This window comes from Prunus mume, linkage group LG3 (assembly GCF_029339155.1).
Source record: "Prunus mume cultivar Tortuosa linkage group LG3, ASM2933915v1, whole genome shotgun sequence".
Classification (NCBI taxonomy): Eukaryota; Viridiplantae; Streptophyta; class Magnoliopsida; order Rosales; family Rosaceae; genus Prunus; species Prunus mume.
The window spans coordinates 7,071,468-7,093,513 of NC_142700.1; the positions used below are offsets into that span (position 1 = coordinate 7,071,468).

Genomic DNA, 22,046 nt, shown 5'->3' on the forward strand with positions numbered 1-22,046 from the left:
ACAAAAAGAAATATTTGATATTTGATCACAGTCAATCAATGTAAGAAGCCAACTTCACTTTTATATAACTGAGAATTCTAGACAGACAATGCTTACAAGTTTAATGAATTAAAGAATAAAGAACTAGACTAATTAGCCCTTCAAGAGGATGAAGAAAGCAAATGTAGTTATTGTTGTCACTAGGCTGGGCTGCTTGTCAGTGACTTAAATATTGGACTGCTTGTCACTGATCTATATATCAACTGTTTCTTCTGGTGCAAGTGTTCTTTTAGAAAATGGATTCTTGCATCAACCCTAGCAGAAAATCCAATCTGAGTCATCTTAATGGAGTTGCTTCTTTCCCTTTCCCACATTTGATTGTCTGCAACATCTTTCCTGAAATACTTCATCTCTTGGATCACATGATCATCAAGTGGATAGAACGACCGTTGGATGATGATGTGGATGAAGTAGGGAAGAAGAGAAACAACTACAACAAACAATGTGACTGTCCAGTACAATGGTGCAGGGCCTAGAGCTTCGATTAGAACCCGAAATCCTCGTTGTGAGTAGGCAGGAGGGAGTGCACCGTATATCAACAAGAACACATACCAGATCAAGATGCTGCCCCATATGAAAAGATGTTGGATCCAAGTGAAGTGGTTGATGATGAGAGCAATCTGGCAATTGACGGTCCAGATTATGCAGGTGTATGTCATGGCACCAAGGTGTGTGATGTCTGCAACAGCACCATTCTTCTGAAATGCTTTGTGGGAGAGAGTGTATATGTTTGCAAGGAATATGACTACAGAAGCAACCACGCCATTTAATATCCAACCAAGAATGCGCTTCCAAGTGAAATATATGTTCTTCTGTCCTTGTTGATAAAGAGCTGGAAACTGTTCCATTTAGAGAAAAATAAAATCGATCAAGAATCTCATCCAGAATTTATGTAGAGTGAATCTGTCAGCTCCAATATGGTACTAATCAGTAAAAAAAGAGATGATATATGTTATGATTGTTATGTATACAGAAGTTGTATACAAGAATCTTATGTGTTTTCTTATTTATGTGTGTGGTTTTAGTCTAATTTGTTTACCTGGAGGCACACTTCTGATGAAACATCTTGCTCAAGCACTCCCAATGATATAACAGGCAAAGATGTCAAAATCACATTGAATAGGGCCATATACCAGTCATCATAGAAGACCTCCCCTGCAAACCTTGTGTATAATTCGTAGTAGAACAGCGTGAGCCCGAAAGCAATGTTCTTGTACACAAAGTACAGAATCTGGACAGAGAAAAGGGTTTAGTCTAACATCATAGATCCAGATTACAATATAAAAATATATTGTCTATTGATTTAAGTATGATGGAAGAGTTTACCATTTTTGAGATCCTCTTGTAACACCAGTGTCCATGAACTATAAGTAATCTCCCCAAGAACCGGAATTGAGGCAATGAGATGTCACTGGCCATCACTGCCTGCAGGTGGTGTTCCAGGAAAATGTTTAGCTATGATTGGAAGTGCAATCTGTGCATCTTTTATTTAATTCTATATCGTTTTAGCAGAACATGTGTACGATAGTCTATAGATTTGATACTTGACAGTTGGATACAGTCAATGTAGTACGAAATTGTGATGGCAAATGCTGAATTTAGAAAGTAGACATAGTTTGGATGCCACGGCAAGAAACCCTTTTTTTAGTAACCAGCTGAAGAGTATACAAGTCTATTGGAATATATCAGAAACAAGGACTTCACAAAAATAAGCATCTGAAACCAAGCCTAAAGCAAAGTCAAGATGAACAAAGAAAGGTTCCCCAGAAATACGCCAAAAGTCATCTGTGAAGCTTACCTGCATTCCTTCCATGCCACTGATTCCTACTCCAATATCAGCTTCTTGAATCATGCCAACATCATTTGCCCCATCTCCAATGGCCAAGGTTGTTCTGCCTGTGTGTTCCTTTACCAATCGTGTAATCTGAATAGCCACATTTGTGTGATTAACTCGCATTTGATGAAATGAAAAGAATGAATATGCATAGCCATTGGATTCAATATGAATAGGATGCAGGAAATGACCTACCAAAGCCTTCTGTTTTGGAGAGACCCGGCAGCATATAACAGAAGCACAATTAACAGCCAACGGTAAGAACTGGTCCTTCACATCACTTCTCAGAGCAATTTCAAGAGCTTTTCCATCTACTACCAAAGCCAAGGGTGCATCTTTATTACCTTCTTCAGACTTCACTTTGTGAAAACTTTCAAGTTGGTTTAAAATGTCTTCTTTCATCGCCTGGAAACTAGAAAAAAGAAAATATGTGAAATTGTGAATACCAACTCAACTTCTATAAAAGATGATATTTAAAAACTGTGGACAACTTTCGAACTGCAGTAGTCTGTTTCAAACTCAAATTCAATTTATCCCCATAAAACATCTAAACTAAAATGTTAGGTTCTTGAGAAACAAGTTTAAAATGCCACTGCAAAGTAGATCTGACTTGTGTGCCATTGTTGGGATGCATTTGATAAGAAACTAGAATCTGGCATTCATACAAGTCCCCTGGGGTATGGATGATAATTGGGAGTTTCCGAAATTTAGTATATTTTCCATTGTTTCCTCAGTATTAGATGACCAAATTCAAATGCAAGCTTTCTAATATTACTGCTCTCTGAAGTGAATTTCCACCTTTAGTTGGTTAGTAGTTGCAGTTTCTCTTCCCAAACTTAGATGAAATTGTTTCATATCCCGCCGAAGTAAGCTGCAAGCAAACCTGCCAATTGGAAGTAGGAAAAGGAAAACAAAAGAAAATCTGTTTAGCTTCTCTTTTGGAAGATTTAAGACTTACAAATAGACCAAGTAAATGATTGTCAAAAGCTTTACCCAATATTTATTGCAGTTTCTTTCTTGTCACCAGTGAGCAGCCATATTTTTATCCCTGCTTGGGCAAGTTTATCTATGCATTCTGGAACCTGACATAAACAAGAAAGTATCAACTATGAGAAAGATCATGTTGACATTCAAATGCCACACAAGTCCACCTTATATATGCAGCCCATCCAGTATTTCAGTCAAAGAGACAGATAACTAACCCCTTTTTGTAACTTGTCTTCAACAGCAGCAACCCCTAGTAAAATTAGATCCTTTTCAATCATTTCAGATGCTTTCTCTAGTATTTCTTCCCTTTCAGGACCTATTGTGATCTTGGCCACCTTAAATATTGAGTTCCATTGTTCATACTCAGTAACCTCAAGTTTCCGGTAGGCAAAGGCCAGAGTTCGGAATCCATCTTCTGCATAATTTGAAAGGTGTAGAGTTGTTGCCTGTTGGTATGTCCTTCCATTTTCTGCAAGCCTGTCAAAGATAATGCTGACAACCACAAGTAATAAAAAAATAAGTTAGTTGGTGGAATAGTATTGAGATTTTCCAACTTAGAACAAAAAGACTGATACTTAGGAATGTAAGACACCATTAACAAAGAAGGGAAAAGAGAAAAAGAAGGTACAGGCATCAGTAGATGAATAGTTAAAGTAGAAAACGTACTTATCTGCACCTTTGCAGAGTAGAAAGATTTGACCCTCTTCGTTGCTTACTATAACAGACATCCTCTTCCGAGCGCTACAGAACTCTAAAAGGTTCAAAAGTTTGTACTTCCTGAAAATAACCATCACATCATGCTTGGCCATGCTACCATAAAGAACTTATAAGGAAGTATAGTCTTAACCAGAAAAAAATCAATTATAGGACTTACCGCTCAACCTCATTTCCAGTGGAAGGATCAAACTCCCTAAGAAACATAACAGACTGACTTCTTCGGAAAAAACTGAAATCCAAATTCTTGTGCAGCAATTAAAAAAGATACTTCTTCTGGTGACTCTGCCTCATACTTTAGCTTATGAGTTTGATCATCCTCCTCAACAGGTATGCCTGTGTGACATAGAGCCATGACTCTAAAGAACATTGTCACATCAGATAAGTTGGACCTATAAATCCACTTTTTGTTCAGAAGTCTATCATCCCTAAAGTTGAAACCCTTGATGACAGCTTCTTCCTCCACATAAGAGATTCTTGAATTTTCTGCACTCGAATTCTGCGTATGTCTTTGTCCTCCTAGAACAGCTCTTTCAGTGCTAATGTCCCCATTTGAGAACTCAAACATTTCACAGCTTTGGCTTGCTGTTTCAAATTCATCAATACTGAAACGATAAGACCCAACATCAACATTCATTCGCTTAGATGCTGCCAGGTCGATTTCATTTATATCACCCCCATATGAAATTCCAGCAATAGAGCATTTCCTAAATTCCATCTGGTTGCATGTCAAAGTTCCTGTTTTATCTGACAGAATCATCCCTACCTGACCAAGTTCCTCATTTAAATTTGATGTCCGGGTTTGAACCGACTTACGTGTAACTTCATCATACAATTCTATATCCTTGTTAATGAGCATGGCTTGTAAAACTTTGACAACCTCAATAGAGACATAGAGAGAAATGGGGATCAAGTAGCCATACAAAATAAGGGCCCTTATGAATTGTAGGAAACCAGATACCTCTGGCTTTGATGGGTTAAAGAATGGATCATCATCTTCGAGAGAAAGATACCACCACTTAACCATCTCAAACTTCAGAAACCGCGCAAAACCGGATGCAGTGACCAGTGAAATTAAGAGAAGCATTGTAAAGAGAAGGTAAATAACAAGATCCATCTTTCTTTCAATCCGACTACGCTTAGATGGTGATCTTGTTGAATTCCTTACTGCTTTTGTGTCAGGTCCACTGAAGATCACAACTCCATAAATATAATCAGTGTTCCGAAGTTTTGAATCTCTTAGAAGAAGTGTGGCAGGGCACAAGGGAAATGATTCATTTTTCAACTCTAAATTCCCCACAAAGGTGTAAAGATGAGGATTTGGGTCCTCACAGCGGACAGTAGCGCTGAATAAACCAAATGCTTGATCATTGATCAAGCCAAGTGTAGCTTCTGAGCATCTTTTAACTTTCAGGTTAGTTTCTCCATCAAGGTTCATGGTCTCCACATAACATATGCCATCCTCATAGCTGGAAGATAGTAAGAGGAGATCACTGGGAAAATATTCGTTCTTGTTAACCTTAACAACATCTCCTACAGAAAGCTGTTGCCATGATTTGTAAATAAATTTGCCATCTCCAACATGAGCCTTTACAGTTCTTGAGTTCACATTCAAATCCTTGAAGACAAAATAAATTGTTTCATCAATATTATATAAAGCACAGACACATATTTGGAATTTCAGTGTCACAAGTAAACAATATAGCCCTTGCAATTTTGAAAAATGGAAAAATGATAGGCTCCTAGCAAAACAGAACAGGAAAGCTAAAGGGGTTCTTGATCATACTAAATTTTAAAGCTGGCAGGAGATTATGAAGTAGGGAGTTGATTTTGAAACGAAAAATTTAAGGCCTGTTTGATAACCATTTCAATTTTAGTTCTTAGTTTTCATTTTTTGTATTAGAGTATAGAGAAAAAAGAGGGAGAATGGAAGTGAGAATGAAAGTTGGAGATGGGATTGAGTGGGAAGATGAGAAGGGAGGATGGAGGGAGGAGTAACAAAAGTGAAAACCAAAACTAAAACTGAAATCTATTTGAAATTGTTTTCACTTTTGTTTCTCCTCCCTCTCATCCTCCCCTCTCATCCATCCACTCTCTTAATCTCATCCTCACTCCATTCTCACTCCCATTTTCCTCTATACTCTAGCACAAAAAATGAAATGGTTATCAAACGGGCCCTCAGTTGACATCTTTACAATTTTGCAATAATAACTAGTCTCCTTCTGCAATGTGAAAATGGGAGCTAAAATTTTCAAGAAACATGAATACAAGATAACATATGGGAAGAATAGAAAACCAAAAATTTGTTTGTTTTACCTGCAAGAATCTGTGCCAATCCTCCACTGCCTCTTTAATCATACTAACCCCCACCACAAAGACCAAAGGGGCAATCAAACTTGTTGGAGTAAAAGGAGCCAAAGAAGTGATGGATAACGCAGCTGCTAACAGAAAATAAAGATTGGCAACCCTCCGAAACTGCTCAAAAAGTGCTTTCGGAAGAAAAGTCACAACATTGTACTTAGTTGTGGAAACATAGTTCTTGGGATACTTGTAAGGCTTAGCCTTGTGTTGCAGAGGCTCATTGCAGAAAACCACCCGGGAAAATCCCGGCTGACCAAGAAGCTGCTGGCTAGGATCATGCTCAGCAGTAACAGGCCTCAAGCATGCAAAAGAATACAGTTTGCTCCATCTGATCTTCCTCTTTGTTTTTCCAGATGATCCTGGCATTTTCTGACCAATAAATGAATTTGAGAGCTTCACTCTTTTACATTTGCAGACCAACTTCTCTTCAACTATAAGAAAATGTGAGTGAAGCTGGAGCTTCTGTCCCTTCTACTCATCAAACAGACTTTCATAACAGAACCAGCACAGTTGGTTATAACATTGGACTTCATCATAGGAACATCATCAAAATCCAAATAAACAATGGTACAAGAGAATTGTCTTTTTCTCTTTAGCTTTCTCTAGCTTTTAAGAGGTGGTCTTCCAATGCTGAGATTTGCAGTTTCTTGGATCAACCAAGTAGATAGAAGCAGGCCTTCCATTAGCCGTACCATACACTAGTAACAATTCCCTTTCCGGCACCTAAGAAGTATCACCCTTTGTTTGCACCTTTGAGATATCCGAAAATACATAAAACAAAATATATAATTTCCATTGCCGAATTGCCTCTAGATTTGGGAATTGAATCAAATTATATATAATTTCCATTCAAAGTTGAAGTAAACTAGACTTGAAATATAAGCTGAACATGTCCATATTCCTCTCATCATTTAAGTAATCTCTGATTACAATAACATTATCTGCGTGGTATGTGCAAAGATTAAACTAAGGCAATCAATTTGTTTTCACTCAATCGTGCCAAAAATGCCTCTAGATACGTGAGAAAAGGACTAACAATACAAGTCAAACAACCCATTAAGTTTCTTGAATGAATATCATTATTAAAAAAACAACTAATTCCTCATTTTATATCACCTTCTTCTCTGTGTATTATAATAATAATGATGTTAGTATTGCTTTGGATTCAATTAAAGTATAAGGCACCATCCGAAGCTAAATGCTCTCTCATATGGAATTTCAAAATCAGTTCTGCAGTCCCCCTCCTGCATCAGATTGGAAATTTGGAGGGACATGCTGTAATTTTCATTTAGTAGACCAATAAACCCTCCTTGTTAATGTAACACTCCTTTTAGAACTTTGCACATTAGGGACGGGGAAGGGATCGACTCGGGTGCACAGAGATGGACACACTGATCAACTAGTCTAATCTACATCTTATCTGTTTTTCTTTCAAGCATAGGACATGGCTTTATTTGCAATTGCATTGTGCTTGCAAAATACCAAAATACCACACAGCATAAATGACCTCGAATGCAACAGGTACATACATATTTAAATGGATATCCAATTACCCAGATGCCTCTGGTTCTGAAACATTATTATATCAATTTAATTACAACTGAAATTATACCACTTAACTGAAATCTTTTGAGGATAATCCAACTATAATTATAATTAGCTCAAGGGAGCTGAACGCTCTAGAAAGAAATGTCACAACATTATTTTATCCATTATCATGTGATTGTGAATCAATCAGTTCGTGAAGAATTATAGAAAAAGCAATTGACCACCAAGCAGTGGTCTATACAGCTAAGCTTTTCAATTATATGTCTAAAGAGAAAAGCTCTGGATGATTGGAACCCATCGTCATCAATGACTATTAATTTCACTGGCTAACGTGCCCAGTCCAGTAGAAAATGATCTTGTCTTACGATTGCCGAGACTCTTATTGGCCTTTGGCATTGATATACCGTAATTGAATTGAAGAATTATAATATGTACTTGATAGGACCAAATAATTCATAAATCACGTCGAGCCAAACTAGAATATATGAGAATCAATTATACAAATTTATAAGATTCGCTGCTGTGTTCGAAAATAAAATTTGCATTCAAACAAACCCTAAGGGTCCCAAACCGATCAAACCAAACCTAGGGAAGAAACACAAAGGGTGCAACAGAGGATTGAAACATGAACAACCTAAGAGCTTAAAAGGTTGGTCATGTTTAATGACGCTTTTTTCTTTTATGATTTCAGAAACTTAGTTGAGTTTGGTGGGTGTTCTTAGTCTCTTTAGGAGAGTCATGCAGGTAAGTGGCTAGTTTTTGTCCTTAATGTCATTGGACTAGATTCGGGGAAATTACGGTGGTTGAGAGAGGTTATAGAAAAGTTATTTTTTATAGTGATTCTCTCTAGATATCGTTTAGGTTCAGGTCATTGAGGAAGTTTTACTCATGTCTACCATATTGTTATTGGGATGGCTCCCTTTACAGTCAGTGTCATTTATAATGTTATTCCTATTTATCTAATAAAATTCGATCACCTTTTTATATAAAAATAATAATATCTTATAGGTGTTACCTTCAATCCAGGGTAAAACATCACAATATGACTCATCCTCCTTAGGGTCGGCTGGTAGCAATAGCATTTCCTTTGCGGCAGATGACCATACTCATGAAGATCTCGACAATTTGTGTGATGTGTTGAGACCTTCGTGAGTATGGCCATCCGCCGGGAAGGAAATGCTATTGCTACCGGCTTGTAGAAACGGAAGGATGCTTGACACATCATGCACTTGCGACAATTTGATGTCATATATATTCGCCTTTTGTTTTGTAGCCCAAAAAAATGGAATTTTTTTATTATTGCATCATTGGTTAGGTAATAAAAAAAAAAATTATGTATGTTCTTTCACCATCTTGATTGTTAAAATTGATAAAGATATGTTTCATTTTTTTTTTCTTTTTCATTAAGACTGCATTACTCAGGATTTAATGGAGTCATTTTGGAAAACGAGAAAACCATAAGAAAAAAGTCTTAGCAGCTGCCCTATTTGGGAGTTGGCGGCCTCCTAACCTACCTCCTCCCATTGGCGGAGCCAATTAAGGCCCACAAGGGTCACTTGATCCTTCTCAACATTTTGAAAATATTATATTTATCTATGTTATCCAAGTTGTTTTATAGCTATATTTACTCTATTGACCCTTCTCACAAATGTAAATTGTCTACAATGAACATGAATATGATCTATATTTGTTTTCATGTCTTCATATGTCATTTATATATGTGTTGTCATGGATTTTATTTGATTTTCTCATTTTCACTCAATTAAATTATTGAAATTTTAGTACTTTCTTGAAGCACCGTGTTCATTAATTTTGTAGGACACAATTAGATGTCTAAACGGTTTTCAATTTGTCTAATTTTTTGCAAAGATGATCTATGAATGAAGACCTAAAAAATAGATGGTTTGGATCATTGAAAAAAATATCATAGAGTACCCTAAATGGTGTTCCAATTGAATGGTCAAATGATATATAAATGATATATATATATATATATATATATTGGTTGGAAAGAAAAGTAGCTAAAGATTTAAAACAATTAATGTGAATAAACTTTCAAAACTAGTTTTGAATCTGTTCAGGGTATGTTTTCTATTGACAGGCCCGAATCCCTCATAAGTTGTAAGGCTGTAAAATTTGACCTAAATACATGATAGGACCAAATGCTTCCCAAATCATGTTGAGCCAACTAGTCTCACTATATAAATGTAACATTTTCATGAGATTTCGTACCATGGCCCCTGCACTCGACCAAGAGTCATACCTCTTATTTAGGAGTAACTTTTATGTGTGTGATGCAACATTGTCATGTGGTGTTATTACAAAATTTTCGTTGGGAGAATCCAGTTTGGTATTTAAGAAGTTTTACCGAATATAATATTTTGAACCTCTTTATTTATTGTCAATTAATAATTTTGAGTTAGATGCTATAACATATCAACAAAAAGATCACTAATTCATGAACACACCAAGAATTAATATAGACATGAAATATTTATTTTCCTTGTAATGCATAGATCTTTGCTAGCTAACAGGTGTTTTAGAGAAGGTTTGCCCTCTTTCAAAGCATACAAGTCCCATGAAACGTTGTGCTCAAACGCCTGCATCTTTGAGGTTTGGTGGCCCATTTCAACCAACCATATTGTTCATAAGTGTATTAAACATGAAAAATACGTGCATACATATATTTTATGTTTTCTTTTTATATATCAAAAAAAACTTGTATTTTACCGAGTCTTTAAGACGTGTACGGAAAATGAAAGTATTATTGAAAAATACATACGTACATGTATTATCCAAATATTATATGAAAAATAAAAGTATTATTGAGAAATAAGTACGTACATGTATAATATGAGTATTAAATAAAAAATACTAAATTCTTTATACGAATAATAACCCTGGAAATACTATAAATATGAATAAATATTTATAAAAAAATGAAGTATAGCTGCGCTGCTATATTATTAGTTTGAATTTTTTTTTAAAAACACGGAGTAGAGCCCTGCGGCTATACTATCAATTTGAATAAATATTAAAAAAGGAGTATAAAAAACACGGAGTATAGCCATTTGAATAAATATTAAAAAATGGAGTATAGCCGGGCGGCGATACTATTAATTTGAAATTTTTTTTAAAAAGTACGGCGTATAGCCCAGCGGCTATAATATTAATTTGAATAAAAATTTTAAAAAACACAGGCGGCTATACTAATAATTTGGGAAAAAAATTAAAAAACGCAGGGTGTAGCCGGGCGGCTGTACTCTTTTCGCAAGTTATATGTCAACTGCATAGACGGGCGGCTATACTATACTATTAATTTGAAAATGAAATTTAAAAAACTAAGTATCGCCGGACGGCTATACTATTAATTTGGAAAAAATTTAAAAAACACGTGGTATAGACTTGCGGCTAGACTAAATTTGATTAAAAATTTAAAAACACGGGGCATAGCCGCTCGGCTATACTATTAATTTGAATAAATATTAAAAGGGGCGTATGGCCGGACGGCTATACTATTATTAAAAAAAAAAGAAAAGAGGAGTATACGGAGTATAGCCGCGCCACTATACTTTTTTAATATATTATATTTCAACAGTATAGCGTGCAAAGATAATATTTATTAATAAAAAGAAAAAACACCTAGTATAGCCGGGCGTTTGTTCTATTTATTTGAAAAATGATAATTTTGACAAGTTACAACTGAAAATTTCGCCATTATGCAATATTTTACGATAATTTATTTTAATATTTTAATATATATTATTTTTAATCAATAATATGTGAAAATTATGTGTATAATACGTGAAGTTTGTGTGTATTATTGAAAATTTACAAAAAAAATATGTATTAAACATGAAAAATACGAACATACGTGTATTTTATGATTGCTTTTTATAGAAAAAAAACTTGTATTTTACTGATCTTTAAGACGTGTACGAAAAATGGAAGTATTATTGAAAAATACATACGTATGTGTGTTATTCGAGTATTATACAAAAAATGAGTAATACGAGTATAATATGAGTATTAAATGAAAAATACTTAGTTCTTTATGCAAATAATAACCCTGGAAATAATATTAACCACGTATAGCCGCACGGCTATATTATTAGTTTGATTTAGAAAAGGACGTATAGCCTAGGGGCTATACTATTAATTTGAATTTTAAAAAAACACGTGGTTATAGCCTGCTGGATATAAGCTTTTCATATACTATATGTTAACAGTATAGCCGATCGGCTATACTATTAATTTGAAAAAATTTAACAAACACTAAGTATATCCGTTCGGCTATACTATTAATTGGAATAAATAAAAAAAGGAGTATAAAACAAGGTGTATAGCCGCACGGCTAAACTATTAATTTGAATAAATTTTTTAAAACCAGGAGTATAGCCGCCCGGCGATACGATTAACAAAAATAAAAAATAAAAAGAAAATGTTTTTTTTCAATAAATAAAATAATTTAATTTAATTTTGGGGGCCAAAAGCCCCAAAACCGAAAACCACACCGCCATCACCACTGCTCGAGTCCCTTAAACCCTGCCCTATCAATATAGTCGATTTTCACAAAACGGCACCATCGTCCGTTCCAATTCGGTTGAAGAATCTGAGACCTGTAATTGAAGCTTCCTAACAAAATGTGAGTTTCAATTTATTCTCCAACGTTCTGTTTGGTTTCCAGGAAAATTTACAGGTACTCACATGAAAAAAGGTTTACAATTTCAGGTCAAGGATTTGCGTGAAGAATTTGCCCAAGCATGTGAACGAGAGCCGACTCCGAGAGTTCTTCTCGGAGAAAGGAGAGATTACAGACGCGAAGCTGATGCGGACAAAGGAAGGCAAGAGCAGGCAGTTCGCTTTCATTGGGTTCCGTACAGAGAGCGAAGCTGAGGAGGCCATGAAATACTACAACAGGTCATTTCTCGATACTTGTAGGATTACTTGTGAGATTGCTCGTAAGGTTGGGGATCCAGAGATTCCTCGGCCATGGAGTCGTCATTCTCAGAAGAAGGAGACGAAAGGGGGTGAAGATGGGAAGAAGAATAAGAAAGAGAAGGAAGGTGTCGTCGCTAAAAGTCGGAGTCTTGAGCCGTCGGTAAAAGATGAGAGTGGTGATCTTCAGCTTCATGAGTTTTTGGAGGTGATGCAGCCAAGGGCTAAGTCGAAATTGTGGGCAAACGACACGTTGGTAACTCCTGTAGCTGAGAAAGTTGGCAAAGCCAAGAAGGAAAGTGAAGAGAAATCAGTTCCAGTGGATATGGAGGTAGACAAAGGTGTTAAGAAGAATGATTTGCACAATGTTGCTAAAGACAATGCCGTTTCGGATATGGATTATTTCAAGAGCAGAGTGAAGACTGAATGGTCGGATTCAGAAAGCAGTGGCAGTGATGAGGAGGAGGAGGAGGAGGAGGAGGAGGAGGAGAAGGGTTCTCAAAAAGTAGATACAAAGGAACAAAGTAAAGTTTATGAAGAAGAGGCTGGAGAGGAAGGTCCTTCAGAAGATGCTAATGGCCAAGTACTGGACGAGAGCAATGAGTTATCCACTTCGAAAGAGGAGAAAGAAGAAGTGCTTGAGAGTGGTCGTCTATTTGTTCGTAATCTGCCATTTACAGCAACGGAGGATGAGTTGGAAGAGGTCTTTAGCAAATTTGGCGATGCAGAGGTCCATCTTGTTATTGATAAAGAGACTAATCGTTCCAAGGGATTCGCTTATGTTCTTTACACGCTTCCGGAATCTGCAGAAAGGTACTCTTTTTTGCTTCAAAGCTTACATGCGTCTTCTTGTTTTCAAAAAGAAAATTGTAGGATTTACAGTTCTTTCTTCCTTGAACTTTTCTTGTTTTTTATCGCTGCATTCAAGTGTCCTAATATTTGTTATGGTGCTTGAGCCTGTGCATTATGATTTTGTTTGCTAGTTCATACATGTTTAAAATTATATGTATATAGGTTCGTACATGATTTTGTTTGTTGATTTGTCTTTCCTCTATTTTTGGTGAAGGGCACTGGAAGAATTAGATGGTTCAATTTTCCAAGGAAGACTGTTGCATGTTATGCCAGCAAAACAAAAAAATCCATCTGAAAAGCTAGGGTAAGTGGTTATCTTCAATTGGCCTCTTTTCCCAACTTCATTTGCTAGGGAATTTTTATTCTGATTTCTCTTATACTGGGATTGATCCTGACTTTCTACTTGCACACTACGGTTGAATTTGGCTTTGCTCACTGTATAGGGCTGATAATTCCGCAAGCCAAGGTTCAAAAACTCTTAAGCAACGAAGGGAGGATGAGAGGAAAGCATCTGAAGCTAGTGGAGATACAAGAGCATGGAACAGTTTGTATATGAGGTCTGATACGGTATGTTAAACTCAGTTGCAGTATACGCAGAGTTTCCAGAAAGACATGACATCTGAACGGTGTTAATTAATTTATTTTGGTCTTGAGATTGTTCTACCATCCTCCTCCATACTTATCATTTTTGAGTACTTTTCTCTAGTACATGGAAAACCTTAATTGTTTTTTTTTTAAATTTCTTGATTCCCTGATTCTAGTAGGAATAGCATCATTATGTTCGCTGCCCCCTGCTTTATTGAGTTACTTTTGGTTTTTGTTTGATGATGCTCCATTTCTGATTTTCATGTCATATTTAATAGGTTATTGAGAACATAGCTCGGAAGCATGGGGTGAGTAAGAGTGATTTGCTTGACCGGGAAGCTGATGATCTCGCTGTACGTATTGCATTGGGAGAAACTCAAGTGATTGCAGAGACAAAAAAGGCTCTTACAAATGCTGGAGTAAATGTCGAATCTTTAGAGAATTTTGCTGCTGGGAAAACTGATGGTAGTAAAAGAAGCAACCATGTTTTACTGGTTAAGAACTTGCCATATGGTTCTACAGATGGTGAACTGGTGAAGATGTTTGGGAAATTTGGGGGTTTGGAAAAAATCGTTCTCCCTCCGACAAAGACATTGGCCTTGGTATGCATTCATGCGTTCTTCCATCAATGACTATTTGTTAGTTTTGATTTATTTTATAGAGGATGTGGATTTGCTAAGTTTAGGAGAGTGGAGGTTTTTGCCTTGTAGTCTGATAGTTTCTGGGAGTTTGCCTGGGTGTGCAACACAGCTTGACTCTGATAATTCAGACTACAGAGATGGATGGGTGGATGTAACAAGGTATATGAGTCATTAAGATTTAAGATCTATTATGACTGGCCAGACTTGGCTTCTGACCATCCTGGATTAGAAGAGAGTAGTTTTGTGGTGTTTTATGAAATTGGACACTTTGCTTTTGGTTTTGTTTAATTAGTTGGAGGTTTTCTTCTCCTCTTTGACACTTGGACGATCAGATGTCTTGTGTACTTTTATTATCCTAAGCTTTTGATACTGCAGAGGGGAAGAAATATCCTAATGATCGATGATATTAGTTTCCTATGATGTTGTGTTGTTAATATGTGGTTCAATGTTAATTTTTTTCTTGAATTATTATCCTTCAGGTTGTTTTTCTTGAACCTGCTGCCGCACGAGCTGCTTTTAAAGGTTTAGCATACAAGCGTTACAAGTAAGTGTTGCAACATCTTGTAAGCTGTATGCAGCTTGGGTTCCTTTGTTTTATGTTTGTGTTCTCTTTAGCTTGTTATCCAGTTTAAAACAAGGTAGTCTACAGTATTAGTTAAAGAAAGTTTCTCAATGATTTGAAAGTTTTCAAAAGGACAATTGTCTGGTCTTGAAGTTAAGATCAAAGTCTTACCAACGACGACAAGGAACATGTAAAACTAGTCCCAATGGCCATAAGGCCCAGAACTATATGTCATGTCCACAAAAATAAAATTTTAAAAGTACCCCTGATTCGAAAACTAATATGAAGAAACCAAATGAATCAGCAGTTACTAAATTTGAAGTTGAGTTGTTAACAACTAGACAAGTCTATTCAAGCACCTTAGCTGGTTCCATCATTCAATAACCCCGCTCCTCATACCACTTATTATGTTCATGGATAAATATTTGGGTTCCTTACGTAGGTTATCTATTGTATAAAAGCAGGTGCTTATGGAGAACAATATGTAAAACTTATGTGATCTTCTTTGAAACAGTTGTTTGATCATCAATTGATGGGCTTGTTCACTGTTTGTTTTTGTTTTCTACCAATAGCTGGAGTACTTTCTTATTTTTACACTGTTATGTCACATAATAAACATTTTCCCACCATTTTAAATGATACAGGGATGGTCCTTTATATTTGGAATGGGCGCCTGGCAATGTTCTTAGTCAAAGTTCAAAAACTGAGAGCATTGAAAACAACAGTGCCGTTGTTGGTGAGCATGATGTCAAAAAGGTTATGTTAGAGCAATATGTGGAAGGAATATCCGATGTGGATGCTGATCCTGATAGAGTGGAGGTTACTTTTTATATGCTTTTCTTTTTTCCCATTAGTTTTATCTCCTCTTCCTTTTTGTCTACACATCTGACCATATCACAAACAAACTGGTTATGCTACATCTTTCTTTCTAAATGCAGTTCAAGAAATTGTACTCACAATCCTTTGCACACAACTCTTTGTTGTTTGTCATGATGAGACACAATTAGTATTGTTGGGAGACTAGCATCTTTGGCTGGCTTCTAAGTGACCATACTTGTTTTATTTTGGTTTTTATAACAGTAACTGGACCAAATTCATGATACGATATCATTTTTTAAAATGGTGTAGTTTGGCAACTATTTTGCGATAGGAAGCTCATATTTTGATTTTATTTGGTTTTAATCATCTAAGGGAAATCCATGCAAACATCATTCAGGTTACTTCTAGAAGACAAAATTCTGGCTTGTTGACGATAAGAACAGAATGTGTGCAATTGTACATTAGGTATAACAAGCAATAATGTGAGCGGAACTTAAGTGTTAGCACAGCATGTGCCACATGACGAAACTTGATTCTTCTGTTAAAAACTTAACGCTGGTGGTATATGGTTTTTTCCTGATTTATGCTGCTTTTTCTTGTTTTGTGATTGTTGACACCTGTGGGTTCTTTTTCCCCATTTTTCCTTGTTCTGTTGCATTTGCCTATTTTTCTGTCTACCCAATTTAATAATTTTTCTGTCTTTGTTGTGTAACATTCTCCAGTCACGATCTCTATATGTCAAGAACCTGAGCTTTAAGACTTCCGACGAGAGTTTGAAAAAGCATTTTAGTGAACAAGTGAAGGAGGGAAAAATATTTAGTGTCAAGGTGATAATTCAGCTGGCCAGAATCATTACTTGTATTTGCTCGATATATTTTTTCTTCTCTATATCCCCTCTATCTCTATGTTCAGGTAAAGAAACACTTGAAAAATGGGAAGAATGTTTCAATGGGTTTTGGTTTTATAGAGTTTGATTCTCTGGAGACAGCGACAAATGTTTGCAGGGATTTACAGGTAAAGCCAGAATCTAGTCAAAATTATCTGCATAAAATGAGCAATTTCGGAAATTCACTGCAACTAAATATTTACCATTTTCCAGGGAACTGTTTTGGATGGGCACTCTCTTATTTTGCAACTTTGTCATGCCAAGAAAGATGAAGTGCCAAAAAAAGTTGACAAGGATAAAAGTTCAACAAAATTACTTGTGAAAAATGTAGCCTTTGAGGCTACAGAGAGAGACCTCAGACAGCTATTTAGCCCATTTGGTCAGGTGAATTACTAAACTTTGACAAGTTAACTACTAGATTTCAGATCCTCTGTGTTTTCCATGCTGATATTGTATTTTGGACTTAAACTATGTCATTTCAAACCTCGTTTTACTTATTTATCAACTATAATTCCTACAGAGTTAATTTTACACCATAAATATGTTACCCCTTGAGCTCTAAGATTTCGTCGTTTTAGCCATCGCAATCATGCCCTTGTTCCCCCAAAAGGGGCAATTGGCAAATGATTTTTATAGCATGATTGACAACCTGTGTTGTTGCCTCACAGTTTAATTCTGTTGAGCCATGTGAATATGAGGATAAATCTCCACATAGTACACCAATATATCGTGATTCTATAATTGACTTTATTTCTTTTTATGTTACAGATTAAAAGCTTACGCTTGCCGATGAAGTTCGGACAGCATAGAGGCTTTGCTTTTGTGGAGTTCATCACAAAGCAAGAGGCAGAAAATGCCCTTAAAGCACTTTCAAGCACGCATTTGTACGGTCGCCATCTGGTAAGGCATTGACTGTATTTGAGGCAAGTGAGTTCTCCTTTTTAAAGTAGAAATCAGCCTCTATAACTGTTTCCTGTTAACTCCAGGTTCTTGAGAGAGCAAAGGAAGGTGAGAGCTTGGAAGAACTACGGGCTCGAACAGCTGCTCAGTTCACAGATGAGCAAACTGGGTTTTCCAGGAAGAGGAAGCACACGACCACCGTGGATGATGGCAAGATCAAATTTCAGAGGACTGCTGATTAGATGTGTGTCATGTGTTAGATCGGAGTTGTAATTTTCTTTTTTGTTTAGGTTATATTTCATTTTTATTTTGTTAAGCTAGCCCCAGTTTTGCATAGTTTGGGAGCTGGTAATTATAATTTTGTTATTAGACACTCCTTTATATAATCCATCTATATATATATAAAGCAAAAGGCAAAGAATTTTGAAACATTCAAAATACCAGAAAATACTCTTACTTAATGCAAGCATTAAAAATTGAAATTATTAATTAAATGAGGATAATATGGTAAATTCAAACTTTTTTATATTAAAAAAAATTAAAATTAAAAGAAAAATTAGGTAATGGATTTCTATTTTTATAGAATACAACTATCTATTATCTTTTTTAATTCTAAAATAAATTTTAAATTTTTTTAAAAAAGCCTCTCGCAAGTGTAGAAGTGCGCGCGGAAGGTTAGTACTTGTTTTACGTAAATTCAACAAATGCTACTTTTTATTGCGTAAATCTTCAACTTTGATTGGCCATAATTAAAAATCCATTAATCAGGATAAAATAAAAAAATTTATATACCCTCAACAACTTTTGCCTTCATATAGTTAATTATATAAATATAACACTTTTCTTTTCAATTTATATTCATAACAGGTCATGTCATGCAAATTGTAATGACCACAAAAGACCTATAATTTATGCTTAACCCTTATTATGTCTTAAGATCAATAAGGTTTCCTTCTTTTTAGGTCATGATCCGTTTCCTAAGCAATAATACCGGGTCCAAGGACAACCGAACTCTGAATTGATCACATAAATCTCTCAACTATTTGTTTTCATGTCAAATTCAATAGAAAACCAAAACTCAAGAACAAAATTTGACACTTGAATCACAATTCAAACATAATGGCTGATGAAAGTGCTAAGGCTGAATGTGAGCGTGTGTTTAAGCGCTTTGATGTCAATGGTGATGGCAAGATTTCATTGACTGAGCTTGCGGATGCACTCACGGCACTTGGCTCTTTTTCACCGGACGAAGTCCGTAAAAGAATGGAGGAGATCGACATGGATCACGACGGATTCATTTCACTCGACGAGCTATTCGCTTTCCAACGTGCCAACCCTGATTTGATGAAGGAAGTTGTCAAGCGACTGTCATGAGTAAATTATATATATGAATCATGTTTATTGACCACATCTCTGGCATGAATAAAACCCACATATACAAATTGGTCTCATAAATATAGTCAGAGAACGTGGTGAGTAAATGTGACATCTAACGTTACGCAAGCTTTAATTAATTATATATGTCATCCAAGCTTTATTTTATTTTATTTTATTTTTGGACGAAATCATCCAAGCTTTATTTATATATTCTTCTTACTCACAATGGTGAGAGTTGGACTCTAATCATTCTACTGTTTCATTTAGAATAATTTTTAATGTATCTGCCGGTATTTGTGTGTGGTATCTTCTTCTTCTTCTCTCTCTCTCCTTCCATCTTATCTTATTTTATAAAACAGACTTTGAGACAAACATTTCACGGTTTTAAGCTATTGATTGAGTAATAGAGGGAGGAAAATAGCCCCATGTAACTTTTCACCACCAAACATCCATTGAAATTTTATCTTAGCTTGAACGAATTTAGTCAAACTAAAGAGAGCGACTGAGTTATACGCAACAAAATCAAAACGAATAGTCAAAAGAATAAATAATAACTTCTCCCATTCTAAAGGGGTGCAACTGAAACTGCTGCTCTGAAGCTACATGCCAAATGAAATGATCATAAAAGTTAAAAACCAATAATACAGGACCAATAACAGGAAAAAAAGAAAGCCGCCACCTTTGCCACCCACCCATATATAAAACATTGACTTCAACATAACAATTAATTAGTGTGTGCCCTGATACTTAGCTTTTTTTTAAATTTTTCTGAACAAGGAGTTTTTTTTTTTGGATCGAAAAGATCTTATATTCAAAGCACAAGAACCCCTAAATAAGGAGGTTAGGATGGCTTTTTGTTGTTGTCAAACTACTATGATGAAAGTGCTATACGGAGGCGGCCATGACAACTTTGGATCTATACCTATCTCCGCCCCCAGATATATCTTAATAGAATGGAAAAAGTTACAATATTATTCATGTAGAGAAGCATTAACATATCCAAGAGTGAAAAGGGAAAAACATGAAGACAAAACCCTACCGTAGTCCCCATGCTTTATGGGTCTCTAATCCACTAACTACGACAAGGTTAGAGATCATAGTTTCCACTACCTACAACTATATAGCAGTGATGGATTTAGAACACAGTCGACCATTGGTCTTAGCTCATCCCAGTTTCCATCTGATGTTAACATCTCATCTTCTTTTGGATTCGAAAAGCTTATGTATGAGTTCACCATTGGATCAACTTCACCTTTTAAGCTCAGCTGATCACCTGCCGAAAATCGGTTTCCTTCATACATATGACCGTTATACAAAATAGGGCTCCTTTCAAATTGATCCTTTTAGCAGCCAAAGCACCAAAACTTATATCTGATTCAGGACTGCACGGTTTAGAACTTGAGTCAGCCACAATTTGCTTTGGATTCGAAGTTGTCTTTTGCCAATTTGATGCATACTTTCTGCAAGAATAATTATTATCTCGCTTCAAAATCCTGCAAAGTGTCCAAACTTCCTGCAATTATATGAAAGAACTAGTTAGTTATACCATCTCTTATATATAGAGTAACAAAAACATGCATCTGAAGTATTGATTATAGGCGGATTGAACGTGTGGTCTAAATTCATAGTTCGATAACATAACATGCCAAATATCTTATAATTAAGAAACGGGCAAGTAAGAGAGAATCTAATAGCTATTTAACATATATGTATATAAAAAGAACGTACAGCTTCTTGAGTATAGTTCTTGATGTTAGAAGTGTCATCCTTGCTTGAACTAGCCGGAAGGCGGAATTCGTGCATCATCCAGTCCGTTTTGGTACCCTTTCCGGCACTTCCCCGGTAGTAGACTAGGGATTTCTTTAAGCCAATGCAACTGTGAAAGTCACCAACAGAATATACTGGCTTATCAATGCCAGTGGCTTTCCAAAACCCTGATTTTGTGACCCGGTTGGGTCTTACGCTATTTCTGTACTTCTTTCCCCTTCTGCAAAAGAAGTACCACTCCTTGCCCCCAACAATGCCGCTAGCTTCTGCATTTTCAACAATGGAGAACCAAAATCATATATATGAGCAAACATTGAGTAGCAGTTGTCTACATAAAATCTAAATATAAATGAAGAGAAAAGGAAAGGAGCATACTTGGAAGATCCCAAGGGTCATATTTGTAAATATCAATAAGTTTGATGAGTTCTAGACGAATGGGTTTGTTCTCCACCTTCCTCCGAAGATAAAACCTCACAAGCTCTTCATCAGTGGGATGAAAACGATACCCAGGAAGCAAATTTGCATCTTCCTTAATGTTGTTTGAATCACTCATCATATTCTGAACCTCCATTTCTGTATAGTTTCTTCCTCCTGGTGTTTTCTGATCCATTTATTTGAGGACTTAAAGCCAATTAACCTTCTTATAGTGTGAAGAGAGTGTTTTGGTCAAAGTCGTGTGCTTGACTGACAAAGATGAATTTGTCACTTTTGGGTGGAGAACAAAAAGGTTGAGACTATCATCTCATGATTGTCTTCAATTGGGTCAGATGTTTGGACCAAGTGAAAGAGAAACAAAAATAATGTGACGTATGGTTTTGAAAATGTTGGCTAAATTAAAGGAAGAGAAGTCATTGAAAGGAACAATTTTGACTAAATTTGCAATTTATTAGTTGTGGCGATTATGCAAACCGCAACCCTATGTTTATTTCCTATTTGAGAGTGAGAAACTGGTTTTCGGTTTGTCAAATTTTCAGGGCATGCAATGTAGACACTTTAAAAAACTTGTTGTGTAGTACTAATTTAAGTATTATAATGAGTAGATGACGGACATATTAGAGTATTGTATAATATTAGTAAACTAGTAACATCACGCAACAGTATCACCGTCTCACTAGTATTACCTCATTATAAACTGTTTGGACCAAGTCTCATACATGTGGTTAATGTCATTTTCATCACCCCCTGCATTCATGTCCAATATTCATGCTTAAATTGTACAAAGAAATCCTTAAGTTA

The 22,046-nt window shown here is 35.9% G+C and overlaps 3 protein-coding genes and 1 pseudogene across 3 annotated transcripts; 2 read left to right on the plus strand and 2 right to left on the minus strand.

Annotated features, from left to right (window-relative positions):
• Positions 1-179: 179 nt before the first annotated feature.
• On the minus strand, positions 180-6,301 carry LOC103325400 (putative phospholipid-transporting ATPase 4). The gene is given in 12 exon segments (XM_008227553.2): positions 180-878; positions 1,079-1,270; positions 1,366-1,464; positions 1,838-1,963; positions 2,069-2,278; positions 2,672-2,756; positions 2,867-2,955; positions 3,076-3,352; positions 3,527-3,637; positions 3,735-3,805; positions 3,807-5,192; positions 5,891-6,301. Coding segments are annotated over 12 exon segments (3,756 nt in total).
• A 5,687-nt stretch (positions 6,302-11,988) lies between these two features.
• LOC103325341 (nucleotide/nucleic acid binding protein) lies at positions 11,989-18,104 on the plus strand. Its single transcript, XM_008227501.3, has 12 exons — positions 11,989-12,128; positions 12,215-13,234; positions 13,488-13,577; positions 13,717-13,840; positions 14,137-14,460; positions 14,979-15,043; positions 15,706-15,880; positions 16,603-16,707; positions 16,793-16,894; positions 16,980-17,150; positions 17,535-17,666; positions 17,753-18,104. Coding segments are annotated over exons 1-12 (2,466 nt in total). The 5' UTR covers positions 11,989-12,126; the 3' UTR covers positions 17,909-18,104.
• Positions 18,105-18,713: 609 nt separating this feature from the next.
• LOC148918587 (polcalcin Phl p 7 pseudogene) lies at positions 18,714-19,349 on the plus strand (annotated as a pseudogene).
• A 639-nt stretch (positions 19,350-19,988) lies between these two features.
• Positions 19,989-21,410, minus strand: LOC103325342 (transcription factor JUNGBRUNNEN 1-like). Its single transcript, XM_008227502.3, is given in 4 exon segments — positions 19,989-20,385; positions 20,388-20,556; positions 20,772-21,076; positions 21,186-21,410. Coding segments are annotated over 4 exon segments (906 nt in total). The 5' UTR covers positions 21,382-21,410; the 3' UTR covers positions 19,989-20,149.
• Between the last annotated feature and the right edge of the window lie 636 nt (positions 21,411-22,046).